General features: G+C 33.1%; 1 protein-coding gene across 1 annotated transcript in view; it reads left to right on the forward strand.

Annotated features, from left to right (window-relative positions):
* Positions 1 to 24,686, forward strand: part of LOC132720603 (von Willebrand factor D and EGF domain-containing protein-like) — a 37,084-nt gene extending 12,398 nt beyond the window's left edge. Inside the window, exons 3-19 of the mRNA XM_060704761.1 lie at positions 918 to 1,079; positions 4,992 to 5,018; positions 5,388 to 5,668; positions 5,812 to 5,898; positions 8,296 to 8,664; positions 10,583 to 10,668; positions 11,783 to 11,846; positions 12,449 to 12,652; positions 12,877 to 13,064; positions 13,829 to 14,159; positions 14,408 to 14,572; positions 19,976 to 20,282; positions 20,573 to 20,763; positions 21,769 to 22,038; positions 22,889 to 22,997; positions 23,789 to 23,903; positions 24,549 to 24,686. Coding sequence (XP_060560744.1) covers positions 918 to 1,079; positions 4,992 to 5,018; positions 5,388 to 5,668; positions 5,812 to 5,898; positions 8,296 to 8,664; positions 10,583 to 10,668; positions 11,783 to 11,846; positions 12,449 to 12,652; positions 12,877 to 13,064; positions 13,829 to 14,159; positions 14,408 to 14,572; positions 19,976 to 20,282; positions 20,573 to 20,763; positions 21,769 to 22,038; positions 22,889 to 22,997; positions 23,789 to 23,903; positions 24,549 to 24,603 — 3,011 coding nt within the window. The 3' untranslated portion in view covers positions 24,604 to 24,686. The remainder of the gene's footprint in view (positions 1 to 917; positions 1,080 to 4,991; positions 5,019 to 5,387; positions 5,669 to 5,811; positions 5,899 to 8,295; positions 8,665 to 10,582; positions 10,669 to 11,782; positions 11,847 to 12,448; positions 12,653 to 12,876; positions 13,065 to 13,828; positions 14,160 to 14,407; positions 14,573 to 19,975; positions 20,283 to 20,572; positions 20,764 to 21,768; positions 22,039 to 22,888; positions 22,998 to 23,788; positions 23,904 to 24,548) is intronic.
* Positions 24,687 to 27,239: the final 2,553 nt, after the last annotated feature.

Genomic DNA, 27,239 nt, shown 5'->3' on the forward strand with positions numbered 1-27,239 from the left:
GATACAGTTGATCACACTATACTGAACATGAAGAAGTTCTTCTTCTTCTTCATGAAACTTCAAGCATCTGCCATATATAATGACATTCTTACATGGTTCAAGTCTTGTCTCTGATAGACAGCAGCTGGTGGATGTGGCTGGTACTCATTCTACTACTGCTCCGAGTACCTATGATGTCCCCCTGAGGTTCAATATAGGTACTCTTTTATGTCAATGACATGTCTGCAACCCTAAGCAATAAGCTTTTATTATATGCTGATGACTCAGGTATCCTTGTATCTGGTAAAATAAATCTGAAGAAATTCCCTCTTATGGCATGAGTCTTATAAGATTGGTTAATTGACTATAAATTGTCTTTGCATCTTGGCAAGACAGAGTCTATTCATTTTGGTTTAAGTTTAAACTTAAACTGGGCCTAGCCTCCAGGTCACATGTAATGATACTGCTTTAAAGTACACATCTTTTGTTAAGAACTTAGGTGCAACACTTGATTAAATTTTTTTGCGTCGCCTTTGATGCTTTGCATAAATGCTTTTCTTGTACTCTTTTAGAAAGGCAGTTAATTGTAATAATAATGGGTGCAAAAATGAAACATAAAATGTATGTCCGTTAAATTTGGCTTAAGACAACATAATTTTCAAATAAGTTGATTGGTAAGGGTATGAATCACCTTCAGTGATAGTTGTAGTTTATTGTGAAACACAAATAAATTATAAAATGTCTTAATGTGATACTGTGAAGAAAGCAATAAATTATTTCATCATTTTCAGATAATTTTCCTTTAACATGAAAAAATATTGTTACTGAACTATGTTATTCTATAATGTAATCTTTAAATACTCTTATTCATTGTTAAACAAAGATAAATCTTCATGTGTTACTGCGAATATAAAAATAAACTGTTCCATTCTTTGCAGATAATTTACCTATAAAAGGCACTAAAAATGTCGAATTATGCCGGAACGAAGGTCCTGGAAAAACCTGTGTAGAGAAGAAAACAATTCAAGCAAAAAAATGTAGCAAAGGTTACGTTTTTCTTCTTCCACCAACTGACGCCTGCTCAGAAGCTTATTGTATACGTAAGCATGTCTTTTAATTGTTGTTGGCTTTTAAATTATACGGACAATGTAAAGATCACATGACGTCTATCCAGGCTTACTTGTATATAAAGATCCTATGTTTCCCTTGCACACTATAGCCGTCCGGTTAGCTCAATAGGTAGACCATGATTTGATTCCCGGGCGGTGCAGGTTACTTTCGTTCTGATTGAACATGAAATCTCTTCTACGATCATTGACACTATACTTTTGCTCCGTCATGAACAGAAGTTTCAGTTTTTGCCAAAGTTGAGGCAACTATTAGTTATAAACCGCCTTCCAGCTTGCCCAGGAACGATGCGCTGGCTGAACTGCGCCCTGGTAAATTCAATGTTGGTTACTACCGTGATCCGTAGTGAAAACTACCAACACCACTACCTCCGTGCAATATTACTAGGACAAGCGTATGCAAAAATAAAGCCACCGATCTTTTGTAAGCCAGCTAGATCTCTACCTCACATAAAGTTTAGCTCATGCTAGATTTGGAACTTACATTGTTGAGCGACAAGTTATTCGAAGCAACTTAAACCAATGATGTTAATGATATGAATAGTATTAATAAATAATATCATTTAGTGTAAAACAATTAGTCAAATTATCGGTTTCAAAAAGATTTCCGTTTGATCAAAGTGCATAGACCTAGGAACTTTATAATTTGTATGAAGAGGTTCCTTGTTACATTCGACTATATTCATTTTCAGGTCAAACATGAAAGGTCAATTTCACTTGGACCTGTAAAAATCAAACAAACTTATCGTTTTATCAAAGTTAAATTGACCAAGGAACTTAAAACTGTGTATGTAGTTGTAGACGGTCAGGTTTTCCCGGAATACATATTTTAAAGTCAAAGAACTAAAGAGAAGGCAAATGGGTCTTTTACATGACAATGAACATTGTAAAACAAAAATTGAGGAGACATTTCGGATCCTTTAGAATTTTCAGGTTTATAGAGTATTAATAATTGGTCGTTTTTAACTGTTTTACAGGTATATTCATCTTGGTTGGTTTGTTGTTTGTTTGGTTAATTAGTTGGTGTTTAACGGCATATTGACAAGGGTTATTTGGTGCCAAACACTAACATTATACTGGCTCCCCAGGTTTTACGTTGATTTTACTGAGGAAACATACGAATACTCCAAATCCATCCAAATTTTAACTGAAGCTTGGCTTCCAGCTTTTATATGATTCACCTGTCGGAGCTGGACTCAAAAATTTATTTTGCCAATCAAATTTAACCTCACGTAGCGGCTAAAAACCTTCTATTTTCACGTCATCTTTAATCTTCAGATTCTGGTAAAAATGGCTTTCAGACAATAACTCTTAAAGGAGTCAACAAATGGTAATACTTTTTGGTACACATATGTATCTCTATAAAATACAGGTCCGGTTTTAATTTTGTTTCAGACTAATATATTCACTGAGTCAAAAAATGGTATACTCATTTTTAGGAACAGATCACTTAATGTTTAGAAAGTTTTGGTTTATTCTCATTTACCAATTTCAAACTTGTTTTGATGATTTAAGATTTTTCTAATTCTTATCTTTAAACAACATCTCCTGAATTAATCGACCTGTACAGGATTGATCTTTCGGTGATCCCCTTTCAAAGTTTTTTCAAATGGTACCGGTCTGTTGTTAATGTAGATCTAGGGAACAATTTGACTTATATAGGGAAAACACACATTTAAGCCTCATTTTCTAAAACTAAAATACCTAAAGCTTAAATATGTGACATGTTGTATTGCTTGTGGACCACTACAAAATGTACATATGCATGTATCAAAATCATGTATCTTTGGTAAAAATGTTCACGCCCCAAGGGAATCATGATTTATATTCTAGCATACGGAAAATATGTTTAAAGTTTTCTTGTATGAAACTTCAATGTCTGGAGCTAAATATTGGATATGTAGCTTTGCCTTGTGAACTTAAACAAAACATATGTTAATCATGACCCACAAGTCTGCATTCGCTCAACCCAAGGGGGTACTTGTATAGGACCTGTGTTAATTGTCTCTCATTCCAATACTTATCGCATTTTGCGGCGATTTGTCTTTGATGTTCCTTATCTGTTATACGCCAATAACATGCTTTATTGGTAATAACTCACAGTGCGATATCTCAGATAAAGCATTCTTTTTTAGAAAAAAGTGTGCGTTATTTCAAATTAAGCACAATTATCTAAGTACACTTGGTTCATGTATAAGCGTGACAGTAGACAAGTACACAAGGACCATTAGACGGTACTTACATTTAGGCTAGAAAAAAACCCGAATATGAGATTAGGGAAAGATAACCGGGTACTGGGCATATGGCTGTCAGTTTAGTAAAAGTTTTGTCTGGGGCTTGAACGTACTTGTTAATAAATCTTTTAATCCTTTTTCTTGAATGTAATTTGGTGCAAGGAGCCACTGCCTCATGAGTAGATATACTCGCAATATTTTCCATGTCAAGACCCCGAAACAAAATAATCGTTTCATTTAAATACATGTAAAATCCATCTTTTGGCATGCCATTAAAACAAATGCTGACCAAAACACGGTTAGCGTACTACTAGCGCGTCGCAATTATGTACAGAAATGTATTTCCTGTCTGTGGTCATCCAACCGATCAGGAACACCCACTTTACTTCTAATTGGCTCTTACGTTATGGGGTTTACGATAAGAAAAAAATCAAAACAATCGGTCATTTACATGTACCTTAGAAAGTAACCGCGGTTCTAAGTGGGGGCACTTAAATTAAGGGAAGGCAAGCAAAATGTTAATTGACATTTTATGTCTGATCAAATATATATCTTTTATGAAATAAAGAAGGACTTACAACAGTTTTGCGATCAACCTTCGATATATATAGGAACTTCATTAGTTCTATGTGGATTTATCTTGATATATCTAGTCATCAGGACCGGGTTGTTCAAAACATTGGTTAAAATTAACCAATGGATAGCTTATCCACTGGCTAAATCCTTAACCAGCGGTCAGCTATCGTGTGGATAAAATTTCATTGTTCGACAGTTGGTTAGTACACTGGCTACCTAACCAGTGGATAGCGTATTTATCCGCTGGTTAAATACCACGATGCAACAGGGTTGGTTAGTGATTCTGGAAACAAAATGGCCGATTTTTTGATGAATAATACATTATTAGAATCAAAAAGCTCCCAAAAAATAATTTTGCATGTTTTGTGCTTTCTTGTTTTTGGAATTAAACAAAAAGTATATCAGAGGCCTTAAAGTATTGAAAGATTTATTTTTCCTTTAGACACACATAAGAAAAAATTCAAAAACAACTTTTTTTTCAAATTTTGAATTGAAATAACTTCCATTAGATGAGTAATGTTCTAACTTAGAAAATGAGTACTGACACTTGTATGTTTTATTAAAGAATTAGAAAGTTATGACTGTTTAACTGAATTTTCTGAACTACAACAACAACAAATTTAGATTGAAAAAGGGTTCTAAAAGCACATTTTCAGAAATGTTTCAATTTAATCATATGCATTTAATATGAAATGTTCTAGTTAAGAAATATAAACATATATTTGTAAGAAAAATCTGGTTTTAAACAAGTTTTAATGCTTTTTACTGTTTTAATGATGTTACTAACCACTGGTTAAGGGCGTTATCCGGTGGTCATAGGTCTGGTTAAAGTTAACCGCTGGATAACGCATTTTATCCGTTGGATAAGTTTTGAGCAACAGAATTTATCCAACAGACAAATTTTAACCAGCGGATAATGAATTTAACCACTGGTTAACACTAACCAATGTTTTGAACAACCGGATCCTGGTGACATATCTTATGTGGCTTATCAGGTCGAATATTTGCCAGCATTTGTACATATATGTTAGTTTAAGCACTTTAGATATATAAAACGTTTTTGTCTGTTTTACAGAACCTATTGATGGAAATGTGAAAAGAGGTATGTTTCCGACTAACTTTAATAATGACATAAATTGCTATTTATGAAACAATTAACGCTTGTACAAGTCATTTAAACATGACACTATCTCTCTTATTATCAAAACAATAATAATGCAATAAAGTTGTGTATTCAATTTTGATATTCTGCATTTTCACCAGGTAACCGCTGTTTTTCACGTCGTAAGGTTTATTTGTAGCCCCCCCCCCAAAAAAAACACAAAAAACAACAACAACAACAACAAAAAAAAACCACCATGTTTTAAACATATCTATCTTACTTAAAACAATCAAGCGCAAGTAAATATCACTTATATCTTATCTTTCTGCATTTTAAAAACTCATTCATAGCAGTCACTTGTTATTATAGGCAGTGGTCCTCCTGATATATCTAGTGTTTATCCAGAAGTCAATGTCGAGGTTGCTAAGAAAAAAAATGTCTTTCTACAATTTTTCTGCGATATTGTACCGCCCAAAGGAACAGATCTTCAATATGTCGTCGAGTGGAGTTTGTTTAGCGGTACATCTTTATCCCGGTCACTTTACAAAACAGCCTCCGTCAGATATTTTGGTCAAACAGATTTCAGAGGCAAGACATCACTTAAAGAGCACCATCTAAAGTCAAACAATATCAATACACCAGGATTCACGGTAAGGTTTAATGTATTTTACTGTCTGTTTTATCCGGACAAATAGTACTTAGTGACCATTTTTCTGAACTCTTACGTATCTAATGACATGTCAAAATTCTACTTTAGAATAAAAAAGAGCTATTATGATTTATCGACTTTTAGCTTGGGTGTACAGTCAAGGCAAGAAATGGTTCTGACGGCGAGTACAGTCATTCAAGAGCCAGCGCCGCACGTTTTTTTGGAATACAGGTAAAATAATTGGTTGCAAAATATGATATTATACAAGGGGTGTTCAAATATGAATGTAACTGGGTCAAATTCTAGAGGTGCTTAACAAATAGTGCAATAAAAATTATCTCAATCCTTCAATATACACACCACCATGTGATGTACAAAGTTTTAGTCTTTTAATCCAATTTTAAATGCGTTTTCGCAATCTTTTCGAGGTATACTGTTCAAACATTGGAAAATAGCCGATCCGAGATGTTTTCGCGTTTATTATTTACTTACAGCAAGTTGTTTTTTGATCCTCTGAAATAGAAAAATTTGGCGAAAAAGGAGGGCTTGACACGGATTCCGGTTGCAGGCTGACGGTTTTTGAATATTTCTTTTATTTATGAAGGGCATTGCCTTGTAAAACTTGGCATTTACAGATTTACCCTTTGTAGCGGCAATTCGAATAACAGGACCTTGATTTTACATGACATTTTTGACGTTCATAGTGCGTTTTTTTGTCATGCAAGGTCTTTGAATTTCCTTGGTTGCCAATATTTTGTTACGTAACTTTCACTTGAGCTCATAAAAGTGAACCCATTTCTCGTCGCCAATGATGATATTTGCTAAAGATCGATTGTTGTATTTAGAAAACTGTTTCAATAATTGTTTGAAGATTCTTACCCGAGCAAGTTTGTTCTCATTTGTAAGGAGATGGGGTATCTATCCTCATTTTTAATCACGTCTGAGAATTATGAATGAGCGGCTTCTTCAGAGATACCAACACATTGCGCTATATTCCTAGTTGAAAATCTTGCATCAGTAGCAATCAAATACTTTACTGTTTTCAACCATTTTTGGCAAAGTTGTGGTTTTCGGACGGCATGCAAGAGGTACATCTTTTCCTGAATCAACACCAATTTTTAATTTTTTACACCATCGTGTGACAAATGAAAAAGAAAGTTCATTGTTCCTATAAACACGACACGTTTCATTAAATATGTCCAAGAATACAGCGGTTCTTGATATAGGACCGTATTAGATCAGTGACAGGAGACCTTTTCACAACCATTTTAGCTTTAGTATACACGAGTAGATAGCGTTAATCGAGCTATTGTTAAAGCTATACTGAATTGACTTATACATGTATTGTATCATTTGAGAGCTTACACAGCCATCTATGTGATACATGTAAAAGGTGATTAAAAGCGAGATATTGGCCTAGTTGCATTTATATTTGAACACCCCTCGTATCCAGTAAACTATTTTATAAATTACTTTAAGTTATGTTTATTAATTATCATAATTTTTTTTATTATTCTATTGCATTTCATTAAAATAATTTTAGCTAACCTGAACTGTGTAGAATCACCGACGTTCCGTCAGCTATCTTGATAATGTCGCAAGACACACTTATTTCTGAAATTTACATCAAATTCAAGTGTAGTTTTGTCATTTTGTGTGTTATTGAACGTTTGTAATTCTATAAGAAACTTGTTAAGAATTTCGGGAAAATGATATGGTAGGTTGTACTACAAAACAGATCAAAGTGCTGAAGGCACCGGAAAAGACGGCCAGGAATGCTCAGCTAAACTTGCGACTTTAAGTAACACATGTTCACTCCAGTTTCACAGGTAAATGAGTTCTATATGTCAGGATTTAGGTCTTCACATACGGTATACCTATGCTTTTTGAGACCTTTGTGATCGATTTCGTACTGGGAATGAACAAATATTTTATTTTTATTACCCAAATATCCAGAATACTGTAAGTTTAAAAATTATGAAGTTATCTTTATTTGATTTTTACACTTGTTACTATATATAGTATATTTACCACATTTATGATTCCAACTGAATATGAGTGTCACGTGACCGATTTTGCGGACAGGGATCATAATCGGTCCGCTGAAAATGAGCACGCGCAAAAACTGATACAATGATTCCACATTGTACGTCATCGAATTAGTAAGCTGTAAAGTGAAAGCAGGGTAAGTTGTCTTTATAATTACAGCGCCATTATAGTTGTACAAATACAATTTTGTTGGAAATTATATAAACAAATTCGTGGATTTTATTTCGAGACAAAAAAACCTTGCGGCTTGATTCTAATAGGCTTCGCATACGCATCACAGGATGAGAACCCTGTGCAAGTTACTGTATAGTACAGAGACAGAAATTTCAACTACAGAAAAATTAAAGTAATTCAAAATTATGCTACTATTACTTACATATATCATGTGCATTAAAGACCAAATTACACGTCTCTAATCAGTTGGAATCAAAGGATATTTTATAACTATATATAGTTATAAGCGTATTTATTTGTATAAATGTATACCTCTATATACATCGTTGTCTTTCAAGTTGAAAAAATGTTGAAATAATTTATGAATATTTAAAATACCTTCATTTTTTAAACCGTGCATTACAGGTCGTTAATATATCCTCAGTGCGTTTAAAGGACAGTGAGACGAAAACAATATTTCTAAGATTGACCATCCCGTTTGGATGTCCCGCTGAAGAATGTTTTCTAGATGTTAATACATTCATTCCACAAACGCACAATTCCTGTCTAATTCACAGAGTTAGTCATAGTGTCCACAGTGAAGGCATTTTCTGTGGTGTCCGATTTCATAAAGAAGATTATAAAAATGGCACTTTGAAACCCTTTACAATAACAGGTAGATTCGGGAAGAGCCAAGTGCTTCAATCGGACTTGATATATGATATTGTGTTCGTAACCGGACCTAAAATTCACAGTCACACTTTTTTCCAAAATTATCAAGCAGCTTCAGTACGAGTAAGTCTGTTTTCATACGTAATAATGACAAAATTATTATTTTTCGAAGATAGTATGATACAAATAATTAGTTAAATTGCAAGACTCTATGGTAAAAACATTACACTGATTTAATAATAACTTTTATTGAGGCATTTTGACAATTGTGTATTAAAATATTTTATTGTAGAACTTAGGTAGCTATGATTGTGGTATTATGCAATCTATTATTGAATACACTTTGATAGTTTTACATTTTATATAATGCAATTTATTTATGGAGAACTTTAATAACTACAGAATGCTTAAGGTATAACGAAAACTATCATTGAAATACTATGATAGTTATTAAAATCAATAAGTGTAGAACCACGATAGTTGTAGTATTATTGTGAAATCTATAATTAAAATACTAATATAGGTATTGAATAAAATATTATGAAAGCCATGGTAGTAAAATATTTAATACTTGTATCATAGTTTGGGGACCTTTCTGTTGAAAATGTGACAGAGTTAAATCGTATACATATACATGCACAGTGCTTTAACTGGAGTGCCATTTCTTTCACTTCAAAAGCTATAGTAGAGGTATTTACCTCCCTATTTTAGTCGTACGATAGTTAAGATAACGGTATTAAGATTCTCTTTATTGGTTTACAAAATAGCAAAGGTAATGATGCTATAAAATAATGTTATATTATAATAGCAATGGTAGTGCTGTTGTGAAAATATGTTATATTACTTTAGCTATGGCAGTGTTGTTGTGAAATAATGCTAAATCATAATAGCTATGGTAGTGGTGTTATGAAATAATGTTATATCATAATAGCAATGGTAGTGGTGTTGTGAAATAATGTTATATCATAATAACTATGGTAGTGGTGTTGTAAAATATTGTTATTGTTATTTTACAATAGCTATCATGGTAGTGGTGTTGCGAAATAATTATATATCATAAAAGCTATGGTAGTGGTGTTGTGAAATAATGTTATATCATTGTAGCTATGGTAGTGGTGTTATAAAAGCTATGGTTGTGGTGTTGTGAAATAATGTTATACCATAATAGCTATGGTAGTGGTGTTGTGAAATAATGTTTTATTATAATAGCTATGGTAGTGATGCTATAAAAAAATGTCATATCATAATAGCTATGGTAGTGGTGTTGTGAAAAAATGTTATAATATAATAGCTATGGTAGTGGTGTTATAAAATAATGTTATATCATAATAATTATGGTAGTGGTGTTGTGAAATAATGTTAAATTATAATAGCTATGGTAGTGAATGGTGTTGTGAAATAATGTTATATTATAATAGCTATGGTAGCGGTGTTGTGAAATAATGTTATATTATAATAGTTATTGTAGTGGTGTTGTGAAATAATATTATACTTTAATAGCTATAGCAGTGGTGTTGTGAAAATGCTATATTATTAAAGCTATGGTAGCGGTGTTGTGAAATCATGCTATATCAGTGGTGTTGCGAGGTAATGTGATATTTTTACAGCTATGGTAGTGACGTTGTGAAATAATGTTATGTTTAAATAGCTATGGCAGTGGTGTTGTGATGTTTGTTTGTTTGTATGTATCATTTTACGCCTTTTCCCAACAGTATTTCAGTCATATAGGCGGGTAGTTTCCTAACCATCGTTCCTGGAGAGTTACACCAGTACTAGACTACCTTTCTACCTTTCTGCGGCGCATCCTCAAAATTCTGATACCGCGAACACTTTATCAACCGGTATTTTGAACAAAAACTAGTTGAAAAACAATCAGAATAGATTGGAATTTAATTTCTTTTGCAGAGATGTCTTTTCTTCTAGTTGAAGTATTCCAAATGCATTGACACAACTCTTTCCTTTCTTGTCAGACACCAATACTTCGATTACTATGGTAGCTTATTGAATGACGTACATATCATTTTCGATTAAACATTTACAGGTTGAACTGGATTTGAATCAAACAAAACTACAGGGAAAGGAATGCTACTCGAGAAGTGACCCCCACATGTTAACATTTGATGGAAGGTTAGTTGAACTTTTGGGATATTTTTATTCCCCAACTGGAGTGCATATTGTTGCTGCCTGGTCTGCACAAATGCAAAAGACATTATAAGAGGGATATCCGTGTTCATTCCGTACAAACAGTATAACTTGAAACAAAAATATTGAAAGAGTTTGTCTTAAATTTCAAAAAGCGATACAGATCTTTGGGATAAAGTGCGAAGTCCAAGAACCATAACTCTTCCTTACTTTATATTTAAGTTATTTCCTTGAAGTAAATTTTTTACTCATAATCTCCCTTCATGATACTTAAAAATGTTAAATTATGATTTTCCGGAATATAACTTCTATCAATGATATCTTATTTAAATTTCACACAGTTGTTAAGACGTGAGAAAGAAAGTGCAGTGTAAAAAGCAAAGACAACATTTAAATTCTCTTCCTTTATATTATTTTATTTTTAATTATCTCCCTTTTACAAAATATAAAGATTTAAATAATGCTTTTCCGTAGCATAACTTCTAAACTGTCAATAATATCTTATTTAAACACAGTTATAGAAGTAAACTATGGTGGCTGATTTGGAACGCATTTGTGCGTCTTGTTTGCGATAGCGACAACTGGACAAAGCGCAAGCTTTGTCGGACTTTCCTCTTGTCTTCCTGTTATTTTACACACATGAATATTATGAGCAACCAGAACAAAACGTTTCAGAACCAAATATTGTTCTGTTTTAATTCTAAAACTTTTAATCTTTTAGCAATGTGCCATTCATACGTAAAATAAATACACAAACATATTTTCTATCACTTCGATATTTTAGAACTATTCCTTTTTTTTTTCAAAATTGAAACAATAATTGAGTCAACGTATGGCAACAGATTCCTTTATTTATATGGATATTTAAAAATAAATGAGCCGCGTCACGACAAAACCAACATAGTGGGTTTGCGACCATCATGGATCCAGACCAGCCTGTGCTGTTCGCTTACCAACTCTATTACAAGTGGAGAAACTGAAAGCGAACATCATGGATCCTGATCAGACTGCGCGAATGCGCAGGCTGGTCTGGATCCATGCTGGTCGCAAACCAACTATGTTGGTTTTGTCGTGACGAGGCTCAAATATTTTATTTCAGGCGTTATGATAATCAACGAGCGGGTACTTTTATAATGTACAAGCATAAAGAGCTAGCTGTTGAGGTAAGAAAGGAATCACATTTATAAAAACTGATCTAATACAACCAATATATAAATTAAACAAGTATCATATATTGGTTGATTTGTGTCATGTCGTATTTTCACTCCATCTAGCGCCTGGTGAAAACACGAAAACAACGAAATGAAGAACTTTTTAGCATGCGCCACACGTGGATTCGACATTGTTGTATTTTCGTGTTTTTGCCTCGCAAAGTGAAAAGTTAAAGTACGACAAAGTGGTAACTGTCGTATTATCGTGTTTTCGCATTGCGCCTCGCGGAGCGAAAGTACGACTTGGAGCAAATCAACCACCAAAATATCCTGTTATTTTTGTGCATTTTCTTCAAACTTCCTAGTAAAGAATTCACGTTTTCATACGATTTCATGTATTTCATAAGAATTTTCTTGTGATGTAAATATTAAGCGGATGAATCATTTAAAAGATACTTGGAAATAAAGAAGTCAAAACAGCTTCAATTTGTCTGATTACTTTAAGTCTTTGAATAGCTACATAAATACTATATGTATTTTTTAACATACACTTCAAATTGTTGTATTTTTATTCATGATATATGCTCATATAAAGTAGTCCACTGTAATTTTAGGTACAAACTAAAACCAAACGGTGTACAAAATGGGACAATGGAAACTGGCATCCGTGGTGTAATTGTGCCGTGGCAGTTCGCGCAGGAAAAGATGTATTCATCTCTGACAACTGCGAAGACGATAATATTTCTCCGCCAAGGTTTGCAATATGTGAAGATGGAATTTTGTCACAAAGTGTGAAAAAACTGCAGAACAAACATAAGGTAATTTTAAAAATTAAATATAGCTCTTGTGAGGTTTGCAATATGTGACGATGGGATGTTGCAACAAAGTGTTGAATGAAAACTGCAAAATAAACTTATAATGATTATTTGATACAGCTTATCTTCTGCTGTTTTCCACTGTATTCCACAATGTCAGATAGAAAAAACTAGATAGTCAGAATTAATCCAAGTGTATCTTGCATCATTTTTACATTTTTTTCTAGATATTTCTGCCTTCCGGTGGTATTGTCGAACTTGAAAACGATGGACATTTTATAAATGTACACATAAAACCGTCTTTGGTAGATTTTGGAAAGACAGAGGGTCTCTGTGGATCATTCGATGACAACAAAGCAAATGATAATGCAGTGCGAATAAATTCAAAAGCAAAGGATAGTTCTGAGAGTTGGATGTATGCTATGATATTGTTATTTTGTAATGTTTCATAGTTTATTTATTTACATACACATGTACTTCAATATGACGGTTAAGAAATTGTTCAAATCATCTTAAAAATGTGCAGATCATTAATTATTCTTTCTTTAAAAATATTCACCTTTGTTGCTCGGTATTAAGGAAAATGTATAGTTATGATGAATAAGGATTCTTTTCAAAAATGGTCCCAGGGTTAGGGTTCTGTTGTTATATATATATTCTTGACTCATTACGTCTTTTCAGATTATAATAGGCAAGATTAAATTTAAAAAATAAAACTAATACATCCGCAATACGCTGGTAGGGATTTGTTATTACATATGAAATTGAATATAGTAGTATGCTCAGCATGCTATCGTTGAGTGATAACACAATGATACAACATACCGATAAAGTAGCCTAAGTACTGCATCAATTGTATTTATATACTTTCTTGCTGTGTTGTATTTTTTTACATTATTTATGAAAAACAATATATTTTAATCTCGCCTATTATTATCTGAAAAGACGTAATGAGTCAAGGATAGTTGAACACCCCTCCCCACACCAAAATAACCATATGGAAAATAACAGACTTTTTCTATTTAGATAAGAAAATGAAAATACGCGCTATCTCTCATTCCCCTAGCACATTATTTAACATTGTCCGTAACGTTTAGTTTTAAAATAAGTTATGCTGAAGGACAAGATAAATTTTTCAGAACTAAGTAAAAACTTCTTTTCTTTAAAAAAATATTTTAGTGTGAACGAAACGGCTTTCGAGAATTTATTTGATAAACAAAATTATCAAAAGTTGGAACATTGGAAAGAAAGTAGGTTCTTATGTAGCTGTGAAAGGGATTTGTCAAGAAGTCTCCGTGATCCACTAAACGCTGCAGCTATATGTGATCAATCTAAAAAGATCTTATGTCCGGAAGACAGAAAACTCGATACTGTGAAGAATAACTGTGATTTGTACCTAGAAAAGAGGCGTAAACGTTCTACTGACAAGGTTTTATCGGATCAATATGAAAATACCGCTACCAGCTATTTTCCAACGAAAGGCTATAAGAATGAGGAAACTTACCCTGAAGTATGTTTTCTGTTTGTTTTTAATCAATTCAAGTCTACACTGTTAAGATAGTGACAGAAAATAATTTAAAAAAAAACAACATGATACGATAGTTATTAAAAATAATGTTCAAATTATTGAACAAACGTGTTTTTTCTTTGCACAATTTGAGTATGGTATGGATGTTTTTTGTTAATTTATATGCATTAATATTTGAAAAAGACGGATAATTGTTGGCAACTTGCTACTTAATATTAACCTGTGTTTAGGTTTCAATATCGCATTTCAAGAGGGGGAGGCGTTCTGTTTACAACAATGAAACGGCCAGAGTGGATTGCCTTAAAATGATGAATACTTCTACATTTAGAACATGCAAGAAAATACCTGGCCTAGATTTAAACAATCTTATAGAGATTTGCATTGCCGATGCAGTGGTAAGTGATTATTTTGTCTCTGTTATGTTCCAATCCTCAGAAAAAGAAGCACATCATCGGTTGCATGGTACGTAAAATACATTTTCGACCAATTAGTAAATTAAATGCATTGCAGTCCAAAGCTTCGGTGTGGATAATTACCATAAAATAACACAGAATTATTAAAATAACGCAGAAAAGTGCAAAAGTAACGCCAAATCTGGTAAGTAAATGACCAAACTATTTTATAGTAAATCAAATTAAGAAAAATAATGAGCTCACAAGGCTGCTATGACATTATACTTTAACCAAGATTACAAATATTTCCAGGAGTATATATGGAAAGCCATGGCTGTCTAAAATTGTTCTTTTTCAATTTATGTAACCATTTGGATTATATATAACTTCACTTTGACTATATATGAATTTAAAACACCTTCTTATTTAACCGGAATCCATTATATTAATCCACAATTACAATATATGAAACCATACCGTCAGTGTATGAAACCGAGGTAGCAATATACAAGTTGATTTGTCAATATATGATTCAAGTTCTTCAATATATGGTACCAAAGTAGCCATGTATGGAATCAGATATCCTGATATGAAACCGAATTTTCAATATATTAATTCATTTTTACAATTTATGACACCAATTTATCAATGTATGGATCCAAAGTAGCAATATATGACTTGATTATCACATTATATGATACCAGTTATTCAATATATGGTACCAAAGTAGCCATATATGGAACCAGATGCCATTATGTGAAACCGAGTTATCAATATATTATTTCATTTTTACAATATATGAAACCATTTAATTAATGTATGGAACCAAAGTAGCAGTGTATAAGTTGATGTTACATTCTATGATAGCAATTTTCATTATATGGAACCGAAATAGCCTATTTTCAATTCAACAAGTCAAAGGCCAAGGTCACTGGGTTCTTTTTACAATGCATACACTTTTTCATGAAATCAATAATTATTTGACTTTTGTGAGTAGATTAATCTTTTATGTGTCCTCTGGCCATGCTCATTTTTTATCAAAGGTAAATTCGAGATGAACTTATTTTTTAAATATGTTTTTGTTAATGATCGGTTAGACTCAGTAGCTTAAATTATGACTTTAAAACTTTACATACATATATAACAATTAGTTTTGCCTGCACAGCCCATTTTAAGGCCAACATAAGTGAATGGGACGTACGTTAAATTAAAATATTTCCTTTTTTAGAAAATGTGCAGTATGTCATAAGTAAAGCACGGTTCTACAAGGAATATTGGCGCGAAACTGTACTACCGGTGCAAGGATAGAATACAGCCTTTAAAAAAAGTCCCGTCAATATAATGACATTTTGGTTCAACGCATTGCTCATTTGGTTCCATATATTGGAAAAGTGGATTCATATACTAGCAACATATGTTAATATATTTTCGGAATTGGTGTCATATATAGAGGATATTGAATAAGTGTAAGTTCAATACTGAATTTATTGCACGAGTTGAATAAAATTATATTATGCGAGCCTCTGGCGAGCATAATATTAATTTATTCAACGAGTACAATAAATTCAGTAATGAACTTACACGAATTTAGTATTCTATTTATCACATACCCAAAATACAGACCGTTTAAAGTGAAATAAGAGTCATTTTTCATTGACGCTCCTATATTATAACGCTAACATTTAGCGCGTCTTTACACTATGTTAGCATAACGCTAATGACGTCACGTCAAAATATATGCACGGCCGTGCCATACCATATTTACGGAGTCGCAAAATCGGCACGGGTGTGTGATAAAATGTAAAAATCAACATATACATTGATCAAATGGTTTCATATATTGTAAAAACAATTAAATATATTGATAATTCGGTTTTATATAAGGACATCTGGTTCTTCATACATGGCTACTTTGGTTCCATATAGTGAAAAATTGCTATCATACAATGTGATAATCAACTGATATATTGCTACTCTGGTTCCATACATTGATTAAATGGTTTCATATATTGTAAAAATGAATTAATATATTGATAATTCGGTTTCATATAAGGTTCCATACATTGCTACTGTGGTACCATATTGAAGATCTGGTATCATATAATGTGAAAATCAACTTATATATTGAAACTTCGGCTCCATACATTGATAAAATGGTTTCATATATTGTAAAAATGACTTAATATATTGATAATTCGGTTTCGTATAAGGATATCTGGTTCAATACATGGCTACTTTGGTACAATATATTGAAGAATTGGTATCATATATTGATAAAATCAACTTACATAATAGCTACCTTGGTTTCATACACTGACAGTATGGTTTCATATATTGTAACTGTGGATTGATATAATGGATTCCGGCTAAATAAGAAGGTGTTTTCAAATCATGTATAGTCGAAGTGAACTTATATATTATCCAAATGGTTAAATAAATTGAAAAAGAACAATATCAGACAGCCATGGCTTTCCATAAGTATAGACCATTCTGCGTAGGACAAAAAAGAGCATCGCTGTGGTAGAAGCTCATAGGTTAAAAGTAAAACGTAAAAAAATTACGTGTAATCTGTTTGACACTTACCGCCTTGCTAATCCACATAAAAGAATTGTGTAATACAGGTTCTTTAACACCTTGCTGTATCAATTGAAAGGTCGTCTAATGATAACACAGAACTTTTATATGCGCTTTGTAACCATTGATTTGTAGTCCCACATATTTTCTTATATCTGTTATAAATATCAATTCACGTTTTAAGCACTTACCGCTTTAAGTCATCTCATTATTTTTTGTTTTCTGGTGACATACCTGGAAATAACGTCTATTAAAGCCTGAAAGTGTAATAAATTGTAGCTGTCGTTATTTCGTGTTTGCCCTACGCAGAAATGCAACATACGTTACCATGGAAAAATCGTATCGTAAAAAGGTATATATATATTCATTTTCAGAGATAATTCATTAGAAATACGACCTGACTACCTCTTAAAGGCAACTTTCGTGTTTTGTCGATGTAAAAAAAAGTACAGTTACGCATTTTAAACTTTCTTGTTTTGAAATTTGGTGTACCTTACAATTTCGACATTTGCAAAACTACTACTGTCCTAAAACCGTAGAAAAGAAGCATATCAAATATCATTCATTTGTATGGGGTAACCGGCGTCGTTTTGATGCATCATTCATGAGTTTGCATTGCGTCTGAAAAATTGCCTCAGTCGTACTTTATCTGCTGATTTCAGTGTTATATGACGGAAAATGCCTCAGGTATAACAAACATAAAACCGATGATACAAATTACGCGTTATTGTACAAAAACATATCAACAAAGCTCAAAATTCTTCTTCATTACTCTAGTCAGATCGCCATTCACACGAATGATCACGAAAAATCCATGAAATATTAAAATGAAGATTTAAGTATAATTTGTCAGGAACAGTGAGCATTATTTTTTATCAATTGGGTTTACTTTATAATATTTTGGTTCATTTATCTACCGCAGCGCTCGTTTCGGTCATAGAATTTTGTATTTCGGACAAAGTCTGTCTGAAAACAGTTTGACTTCCTGTAAAACACAGAGAAGAATTGAATATAGGATTTCTACCTGTTTTTTATAATTACAAACTGAACTCATAGTATCTCATTGGCCGTTCTAAAATAGGTAAAAAAATATAAAGGATATTTATGAAACGTATTTACGTCTACATTTCTAAAGAGTTTTGGTTAAAAAGCTTCTTCTCAAATTTCTGAATCGTGATACATCCAATTTAACATTAAAAAAAGTTAACAAGGATTTTAAATTTTCATTTATTTTAATAGAATAAACTGTGATATAACTGACAATTTAAAAGTTTGGCAAAAAAAACCCCCCCGAGACCACCAACAATTATCACGATTCTGGAAACTTGCATGAAAATACCGAAAGACACAAATCTAAAATTTCTGAACCCTTCTGGTACTCTCATGTTAAGTGTTCATAAATCATTCATGTATAATTATTTATATGTTCAAGCTATTTGAACCTTATGAGTTTCATACATGTATCTTTGTAAATTAATGAAGCACAAATTTTCAAAAAGAATGAAGACTTCTAGGAAACTTTCGGATTTAAGTGTCTTCAATAACCGTGTAAATTCTAAAATTGCATCCGTCATCTATATATAAACGATATACTTGAGGGGACAATAAATAGAAGTATATGAATATGAACAAGCGAGGTTTAACGCAAGCATATAATGGCTTCGAAGAAATAAAGGAGTTAAATAGAAAGGGAAAAGTCAAATGTTTCCTGAAGAAAGTTGTGATAAATGTGAAATGATTTGTCAGAAAAGTGGAAAATGTGATTGTAGTGTTTTGACTTCGCGTCATCATTTTCTCTGCTTTTAAGTCTGGTTCCATATTATTAAGTTTCAAAAAGTTCCCTCATTATAGGAAATCAACCAGATGAGCAGCCCATTATTTGTTTACGGGGATAAGAACATATTTATCGTAAAATGGGCAAAAATATAGATAACCAATGTTTTGCAATAAATTGAAAAACAAACAAAAAGGTACAGAAATGTTTAGCATATGTATGTGAATGTTATTATCTTTGCAATAATTTAATACTCGCAAAATGAATCGTGTAAATCATGATTCTAGCTCAAAATATTAAAAGACAATTGCAGACACTTAATTAATCATAATGCTGGTGTCTAAGAAGAATTCAAGAAAAAAAAACCCTGAAGTATTCCAGGTTTTGAAATTTTGATAAAGATATTATATTATTTTAGAACAATGTTCTAGTGGATAACAAACTTTTTTTCAAACTGTTCATACATTTAATGTTATACGAGTTAAATCCCGTTTTAATGAGATAAATTATGAAAAGAAGAATGTTCAAAACATATCATTTTATTAAATACTTGTAAATGAAATATTGAGACATATTGATGAAATAAAATGCGTATTTTCATTTTTTTTTCGTGATTTCACTGTTTACAATTTATTTTTCACTACTATTAAACATATTGTCCGTATTTTCACTGGTGTCTGGCGGACTACTTTCTTTTAAATTCAGTCAATATACAAAAAAATAAGTCTTTCAAGTTGTTGCGTGAAACAAAAATGTAGATAATAAACAGAAAATTCAAGTTACTCTGTTTTTAAATACAAGATTAATTTTCATCTTGTGGTATGAAAATTATTACAATTAACTCGTGGCTGCGGCCGCTCATGAAATTATTATTTTTATACCACTCGATGAAAATAAATCCTGTATTTTAGAAAAAGCTTGAATGCGAGTATCCTCTATGTATTACTACAAAAAACAAAAAGCTTAAATATCACTATGTATTTCCCTTTGTTTATAGCTTATTCTTGTGGAAATATTTTCAGAATAATTATGTACATTTTCATATATTATTTTTGTAGTTGACAAATACTATGAATTGGACACTTATGCATCTAGAAGCTATAAAGGCACAATGTATTAATCATGTTGATGTAATGCAACCAATACCTGAAAAGGAATTGGCCGATCTCTTACCATCGTTGGATAATGTCACAAATACAACGCAGCCAGACAGTAGCTTTAACACTACCCCAGTTGTACCAATACATACACAACCGAATACATCTAGCAATTCCGGATTTCTTTCTATAACACTAGAACTACTTAGCGATATAAAAGCTAGTTCCTGCCCGAATGAATGTTCTGGGCACGGAAAATGCACGAACGGTACTAAATACTTATACGAGTTTTATACGTCGTGAAATCAAAAGTATATGCTTCGGGATTTATCAGTAGCTATGAATTTATGTTAATCTTAAATTACAATTAAGTCGGCATTAAGATTTATGTAGCTAGAAAAAAGGTTCGTTAATGGTATATTATACTAGTATTTTCTTTTATGTATTACTACAATATTTAGGAAAAAACTAATAAAATGTTTTTTAGGAGATTAACATTACGAAATAAGCAAAGAAAGAAATAGCAAATAATAAGTTTTCTTTCTGTTTTTGCTGCAGGAACCTGCTTCTGCGATATACCATTTACTAGTTTTGATTGCTCGATAAACGGTACAAAACCACCAGTTATGCTTGGAATCCCGGATAAAGGCAAGTGTGATTTGAATGAGAGAAAATGTGCTGAAACCTCTGTGATTGGCCGCAATTTTGCTGAGACCAAGTCGCTCAAATGTAGACTTATACCATTCACGGTAATTTTTCTAATTTCTTTAATTTCTTTATGTTTTAACGAATACTTATAGTGCGAACGACTGAATACAGATAATTCATTTAGGCTACACCCAGATATTTGACAGCTTGTTTTGTAATGCATTTCAGAGGAATCTTCGATTATACTATCGATAAATATTAGTTATATCCATTAATTTCACATTTGTTTTTGTAATTATTAATATAAATATATATATTTTTTCATCATATGCTTAACATGTTCAACTGACAGTATGCCGTAGCATTTGATCATATTAGCTGTATTGTGTCTTTGATTTTAAAAGGTGACTTATAAGCCGACGAGACCGGCTATTGTTCAATATTTGCTATATATATATATATCAATTATTATAATACTGCACGTTTGTAACGTCATTTTTCATTGGATAAATAAATAAATAGGAACAACCAAGACCTACATAAATATTTACAAATTTCCTTCAGAAATCTATAATGTACAATTTATAATAGAAATGGAATAGTCATTTTATACAGGTCTGTTTCTAATTTATCCTTAACAATTTTCATTATCATCATTGTTTGTTTGATTGGGTTTTATGTCACACGGACACAGTATAGGTCATATGGCGAGGTTCCAGCAGCTTTTACTTGTGGAAGAAGACCTTAGATGTCCGTCCGTGCATTATTTCAGTGCACGAACGGGCACCTGAGTAGAAGCACCGACCTTCCGTAAGCTAGCTGGGTAGCTTCCTCACATGAAAGAATCCAAAGTCCCTGTCGGGATTCGAACCCACAGCGGTGAGGGGCAAGTGGTTTGAAGTCAACGACCTTAACCGCTCGACCACGGACGCCCCTTATCGTCATTGTAATATTCAACCTTTGAAATATATAAATATATACAACTTATCTACCTCTTTCATAATTTAAAATGAAAGTATCATGAGGTTTATAATTACATTTCTCATGAGAAGAATTGTAAAAATGTTATGATAAAATGGTAAAGGTATAAATCGTATTAAATATAGATTGACAGAGACAACAACTTGGAAGTGGCAGAAACAGTCGAAACGTCTGGGTATTTTGAATCACTCTTTGAGGTATATTGTCCTCTGAGTAATGGACGAGTAAAACGCTCCAAGAATGCTGACCTTGCAGATGATTTTGTATCTCGAGGGTTCCGTGTATCTGTAAGCAATGACGGCAATGGATACAGCGACGAAGACAGTATTGTTATATTTGATTCACAATGCGTCGATTGTTCTAAAGTAAAAGGAAAAATAATCTGCACTACTAAAGTACGTATTATACAGAATTTGTTTTGAATTCAGAGCATACTTCTTATACATCTTCAGCAAATAATGAAACACTCTCCACCGGAGCTTTGTATAGTCAGATTTGCATGTTAGCAATAAAAATAGATGCTGAATGTTACTCAATTCTTTACGATCTATCGATTAACTTTACCACTGCTACTTAGAATGTTAAAAGCAAATTAAGTGCGTTAAAATAGGTTTTAAATCTTGCAATATCCTACCAAAACACACGTAATTTATCAACGTAGCGTTTACAACAAACGCCAGAACTGACATAATTTACAATTATCTGTACTTTAAACTTTTGACGATCACAAACTGTTCTACTATATAAAGAAATATATTTATGTTGTTCTACTTGTTAAATGATCCTTGGAATATCTTTGCTACATTTTTGTGAGATATATAAATTTAAAATGTTGGTGATCATCCAGGATTACACACAGGATTACGTTAACATAAGCGACGTCCGTGGCCGAGTGGCTAAGGTCGTTTTCTTCAAACCACTTTCACTCTTTGTCGTGAGTTCGAAACCCGATATGTACTTATTATTCATTCGTTTGAGGAAGCCATCCACCTAGCATACAGAACGTCAATGGTTCTACTCAGGTGCGTAAAATATTGTAAAGAAGGTCACCTGAAATTTTCCACCACAGGTAAAGCTGGAATGTCGCAATATGACATGCAATGTGTTGTTGCAACGTCAAACCAAACCAAAATGAAAAGATGAATTACTGAATCTCGAATAAAGTTTTGCTATTTTATATTTGAATGCGTGTATTATTTAAAGTTAAACAGCAGGTTATATCGTTTTTTGTGTTTTTTTTTTCAGACTGGATTCTGCATGAAAGGTGGTGAATGCTTTCATCCCGACGATACAGTAGGCTGTCAGATTTGCAAGACAAGCAGCTTTGGTTATTCACATTGGGAGAATGGGCCAGGTAAAAAGTACCGCTTTTACCTGATAAACAGATAAATATTGCGCGGCTACTGATGTTAAATGTTTCAAAATTGAAGAAATGTTTGAGTATGAAAATAATAGCAGATTTTAATTTCAAAAAAGCAATTACCACTTACACTCAGTGATGTCCACGGCACAAATTTCCTTAAAAGCATGCATAAGGTCACCTGTATTCAAATTTGCTGATATCTGATTATGCAGATTTGTGTACGTTTTATACATATACTTACTTGTTTGCTTCTATCTTAATTTTGATGTCCTAAGAAGTTTCATCAAAAAGTAGTCATTACTTTTTGTAACATTTATTCGGTTCGTCCCCTTTAGAAGCACAGCAAATATGCAGTATATTGGGAAAAACTACAATTTAGGCAGGGACGGCAAGCAATGGTAAACTGATGCATGCGGCTCTTGTTTGCAGTGATGGCTTGAAAGGCAGGCATTTTGTTTGAACAGCCATTGTTAAGGCCACTCGTACCCCTCCATTATTTTCACAGGTTACTGTACGTTTGGGTGATCATTTCCGCTTAATTGTGACAGTTCAACGCACAATTGATTTTTTCAGCTTTTCTTCTGTGGATATTTGACAGACGTAAATTATGATTACGACATTTGGCTTCAAAGTTAACTATTACGGGCACGAGTTGTGGCATGCCATTGGTCCGTACTTATTTGCAAAAGCCTTTTTATGCTTCAACGAGAGATGGTCTCTCAAATGTACAATGTCTTGTATATTGTAACTTGTGTAACTTATGTTGTACGAAATCATTACAGATTGCCCATCTCCAACTAAAACTGAAGGAAGTGGAACAGTGTGGATAATAGGGGCAGTTTTAGGATCATTTGCCTTCATTGTCCTTTCAGTTATAGCTGTAATGTGTTACTTAAGGTACACGTTTAGTTTACTTTTTAGAGCACGTATGTTTTAAATGATTAGGTGGTTGTCATGAAAAGAAGAACACTTTAATCATGTAATTTGGTTGAATGATTCTCTTTTGTCCTTATTACTACCTTTCTAGAATATTAAATACTTTGTGCAAAGTGTGTATCATTATAGGAGGCATGCAGATTTTGTTCGTGAATTTACATCTGTAGAAGCACAAGGACAAATTTTAAGCCCGGACGAGAAGGGCGAGACATTAAATGTCCTAGCGCTTCTGCAAATGCACGAAATAGCGCATAAGCGCTATTCTTGCATTAAACTTTACGTCTAAGTCGGAACTTCCACGTTACATTATCTGTATTTCGTATTAAGACACCATTGCTTGTGCCATGCTTTCCATGTGGTAGTGCGATGTCATTTGACAGAAATAGTATCGTGGCCACCGTCATTGAAAAAGGCTGTTTTTACATTGCACCGTGAGTCAAATATATTAAAACGTTTAGCAAAGGGGCATTATCATAGTCACAAGAATCCAACCGTTAATGCATGTTTTCTTCTCCGTTAATGTATACCTGCCTAGTTTTTATATTGAAATGTTACTTTAGAAACAAAAACAAAAATCTTTCACTGATAATTTCTTTACTTTTGCAGTAAAAGAGGACCAGCATCAAACCAGAAGATTGAATCGATGGCTGAAATTAAATAGGTTCCAAAACACTTAGTTTTTAACCGGAATATCTTTCAAAGACAATAATTGTTGACTTTCACATTTTGTTTCTTTGTTTTTTACAACTTTGGAACGCATTGATTATAAACAATGTATTTTAAATTAACAAAATTTGTGCGCTTTTTACTTTACATTCCATATTGGTTTCCCAAACACCAACATGTTTTCAAGGTCAAAGTCTTGAAATTGCACCAGTAGTTTATGAGGAGTAGTCCGGAGAAGCTTTTTTGTATCTGGCAACACACAGAAAAAAAAACAACCTGTTTATCGAAGGGCCATAACTCGGCCAAAAATCATTCAACCCGTGCACAAGGACTTGAGCTACAGATCAATCCTGTAAAGTTTCATTGAAATTGCATTAGTGGTATAAGAGAACTAGTCCGGACAAACTTTAAAAATAAAATTATTAAAGGGCCATAACTCAAAAATCATTGAACCGGAAATGCTGACAATATGCACAACTAGACTTGGTACTGATAATTCCTGTAAAACTTGGATGAAATTGCACCCGTAGTTTATGAAGAGTAGTCTGGACAAGTTTTGTGACGGACGGACATACGGACGGACGTTCTCATAGGACAGTAATTATGTGGCTACTCTATTGTTCTCTCTATTGTTCTTTTTAGCCACACAAAAGAAAATAGCCACATAAAAGCATTACGGAATGAATGACATCAAAGAGAAAGAACAGTTACCTATTGTCCCTCTAGCCACATAATTACTCTCCTGTGAGTGCGGACAGACACACAGACGGACAGACAGACGACGGAGAAGTGATTCTTATATGTCGCCACTACTCCGTAGAGGCGACACAAAAATCATTATTATCTTGAAAAATAAACATCTTCTTTTAATGAAAGTTTAGTAAATGATCCAAAACTATGTCAGTCATTTACAACAAAAAGAGTTCTAAACAAAAACATACATTGTTCGTCCAAGATGGCGGTGTTTGTTTACATTTTGTAGGATACGGCGCAGTTTTGATCCCCAGCCCTGATTATTATGATATTGGAGTTTGAAGTAAATCCTTAAAAGTATGAAGACATTTGGGCAAAAAATACTAATTTCTAGAGAAAAAAGCTTAGATTAAGGGGGGAAATAATTCTGGAAATAGTCAAGCGAGAGTATTAAGCCTTTCAGATATGATTTGAATGATAATAAGAAACATATATATGAAGATTAAAGTAGATACAATAAGAAATAAAGAAGTTATGAACAAAAAAATGAAAAAGTTCAAAAGAGGTCATTAAGATAATTTTGTGTTTGTTAATGTTGTAAACCTTGTCATAAGATGTGGATGATGATTAGAAAGAAGAAAAGAAAAAGGCATGCATAATCTCTAGACTGCCAGTTATCCATTTATACATGTATATAGTATTAACAATTTTAGTACTGTTAGCGTTATAATGGGATCAAAGTTTGCGGACAGACGGACACACGAACGGAGGGTAAATTAAAAATCCTTTCCGGTTAAACCGGTAGGGTACTAATAAATCGGCAATCAAACACAAAAACATATAGAAAAACAGAACCCCTTTAGAAGGCTCAAAACGACACGACTGATATTTTTGCAGACTCGGTTTGATAAAGCATGTTCATCGACGCTACTCGAAAGTGCAAACTTCCAACCCTAGCATCGACTTTAGATTAACAGAATTCAAAATCTAAAAATACAAAACGTGGTGATTTTTTAAAATTTACTTTATATTTCATTCGGTGGTTATATTCTGAAGTGCCGCGTATTGCCCCAACGTAAAAGAATGCTTACCTATAAACGGACCCTCTGCATAAGTAATCAATGACCATAACTGTGAGTTAAAGTGTCTGACCGGAACAAGGCGACGATATGCACATCTCCTCTTGGTATTGAAAGTTCCAATAAAATATGATAAACAAGATCATCAAGGAAAGTTTCGTTGAATTTCAGCCAGTAGTTTCAGATAAATAGCATGGAAACAATTATTGCTATATATGCATTCTGCATAACTAATTAAGGACTATAACCCTGAATTAAAGTGTCTGACCGGAACAAGGCAACAAAATGCACATCTCCTCTTGGTATTGATAGTTCCCATAAAGTTTCGTTGAATTCCAGCCAGTAGTTGCAGAGAAATAACATGGAAACAATTATCGCTATATATGCATTCTGCATAACTAATCAAGGACCATAACCCTGAATTAAAGTGTCTGACCGGAACAAGACAACAATATGCACATCTCCTCTTGGTATTGAAAGTTCCCATAAAGTTTCGTTGAATTCCAGCCAGTAGTTGCAGAGAAGTAGCGCGGAAACAATTTTTGCTCTATATGCATACTACATAACTAATCAAGGGCCATAACTCTTAGTTCAAGTGTCTGACCAAAACAAGCTGAAAATATGCGCAACTCTTTTTGGTATTGAAGGTTCCAATACAGTTTCGTTGAAATTCAGTCAGTCGTTGCAGAGAAGTAGCGCGGAAACGATTGTTGTACTATATGCATACTGCATAACTAATCAAGGGCCATTACTCTGAGTTAAAGTGTCTGACCGGAACAAGGCGACGATATGCGCATCTCCTCATTGTATTAAAGATTCCCATAAAGTTTCATTGAATTCCAGCCAGTAGTTGCAGGGA

Source organism: Ruditapes philippinarum, unplaced genomic scaffold (assembly GCF_026571515.1).
Source record: "Ruditapes philippinarum isolate M1 unplaced genomic scaffold, ASM2657151v2 ctg4503_1_1_1_1, whole genome shotgun sequence".
NCBI classification, from domain to species: Eukaryota; Metazoa; Mollusca; class Bivalvia; order Venerida; family Veneridae; genus Ruditapes; species Ruditapes philippinarum.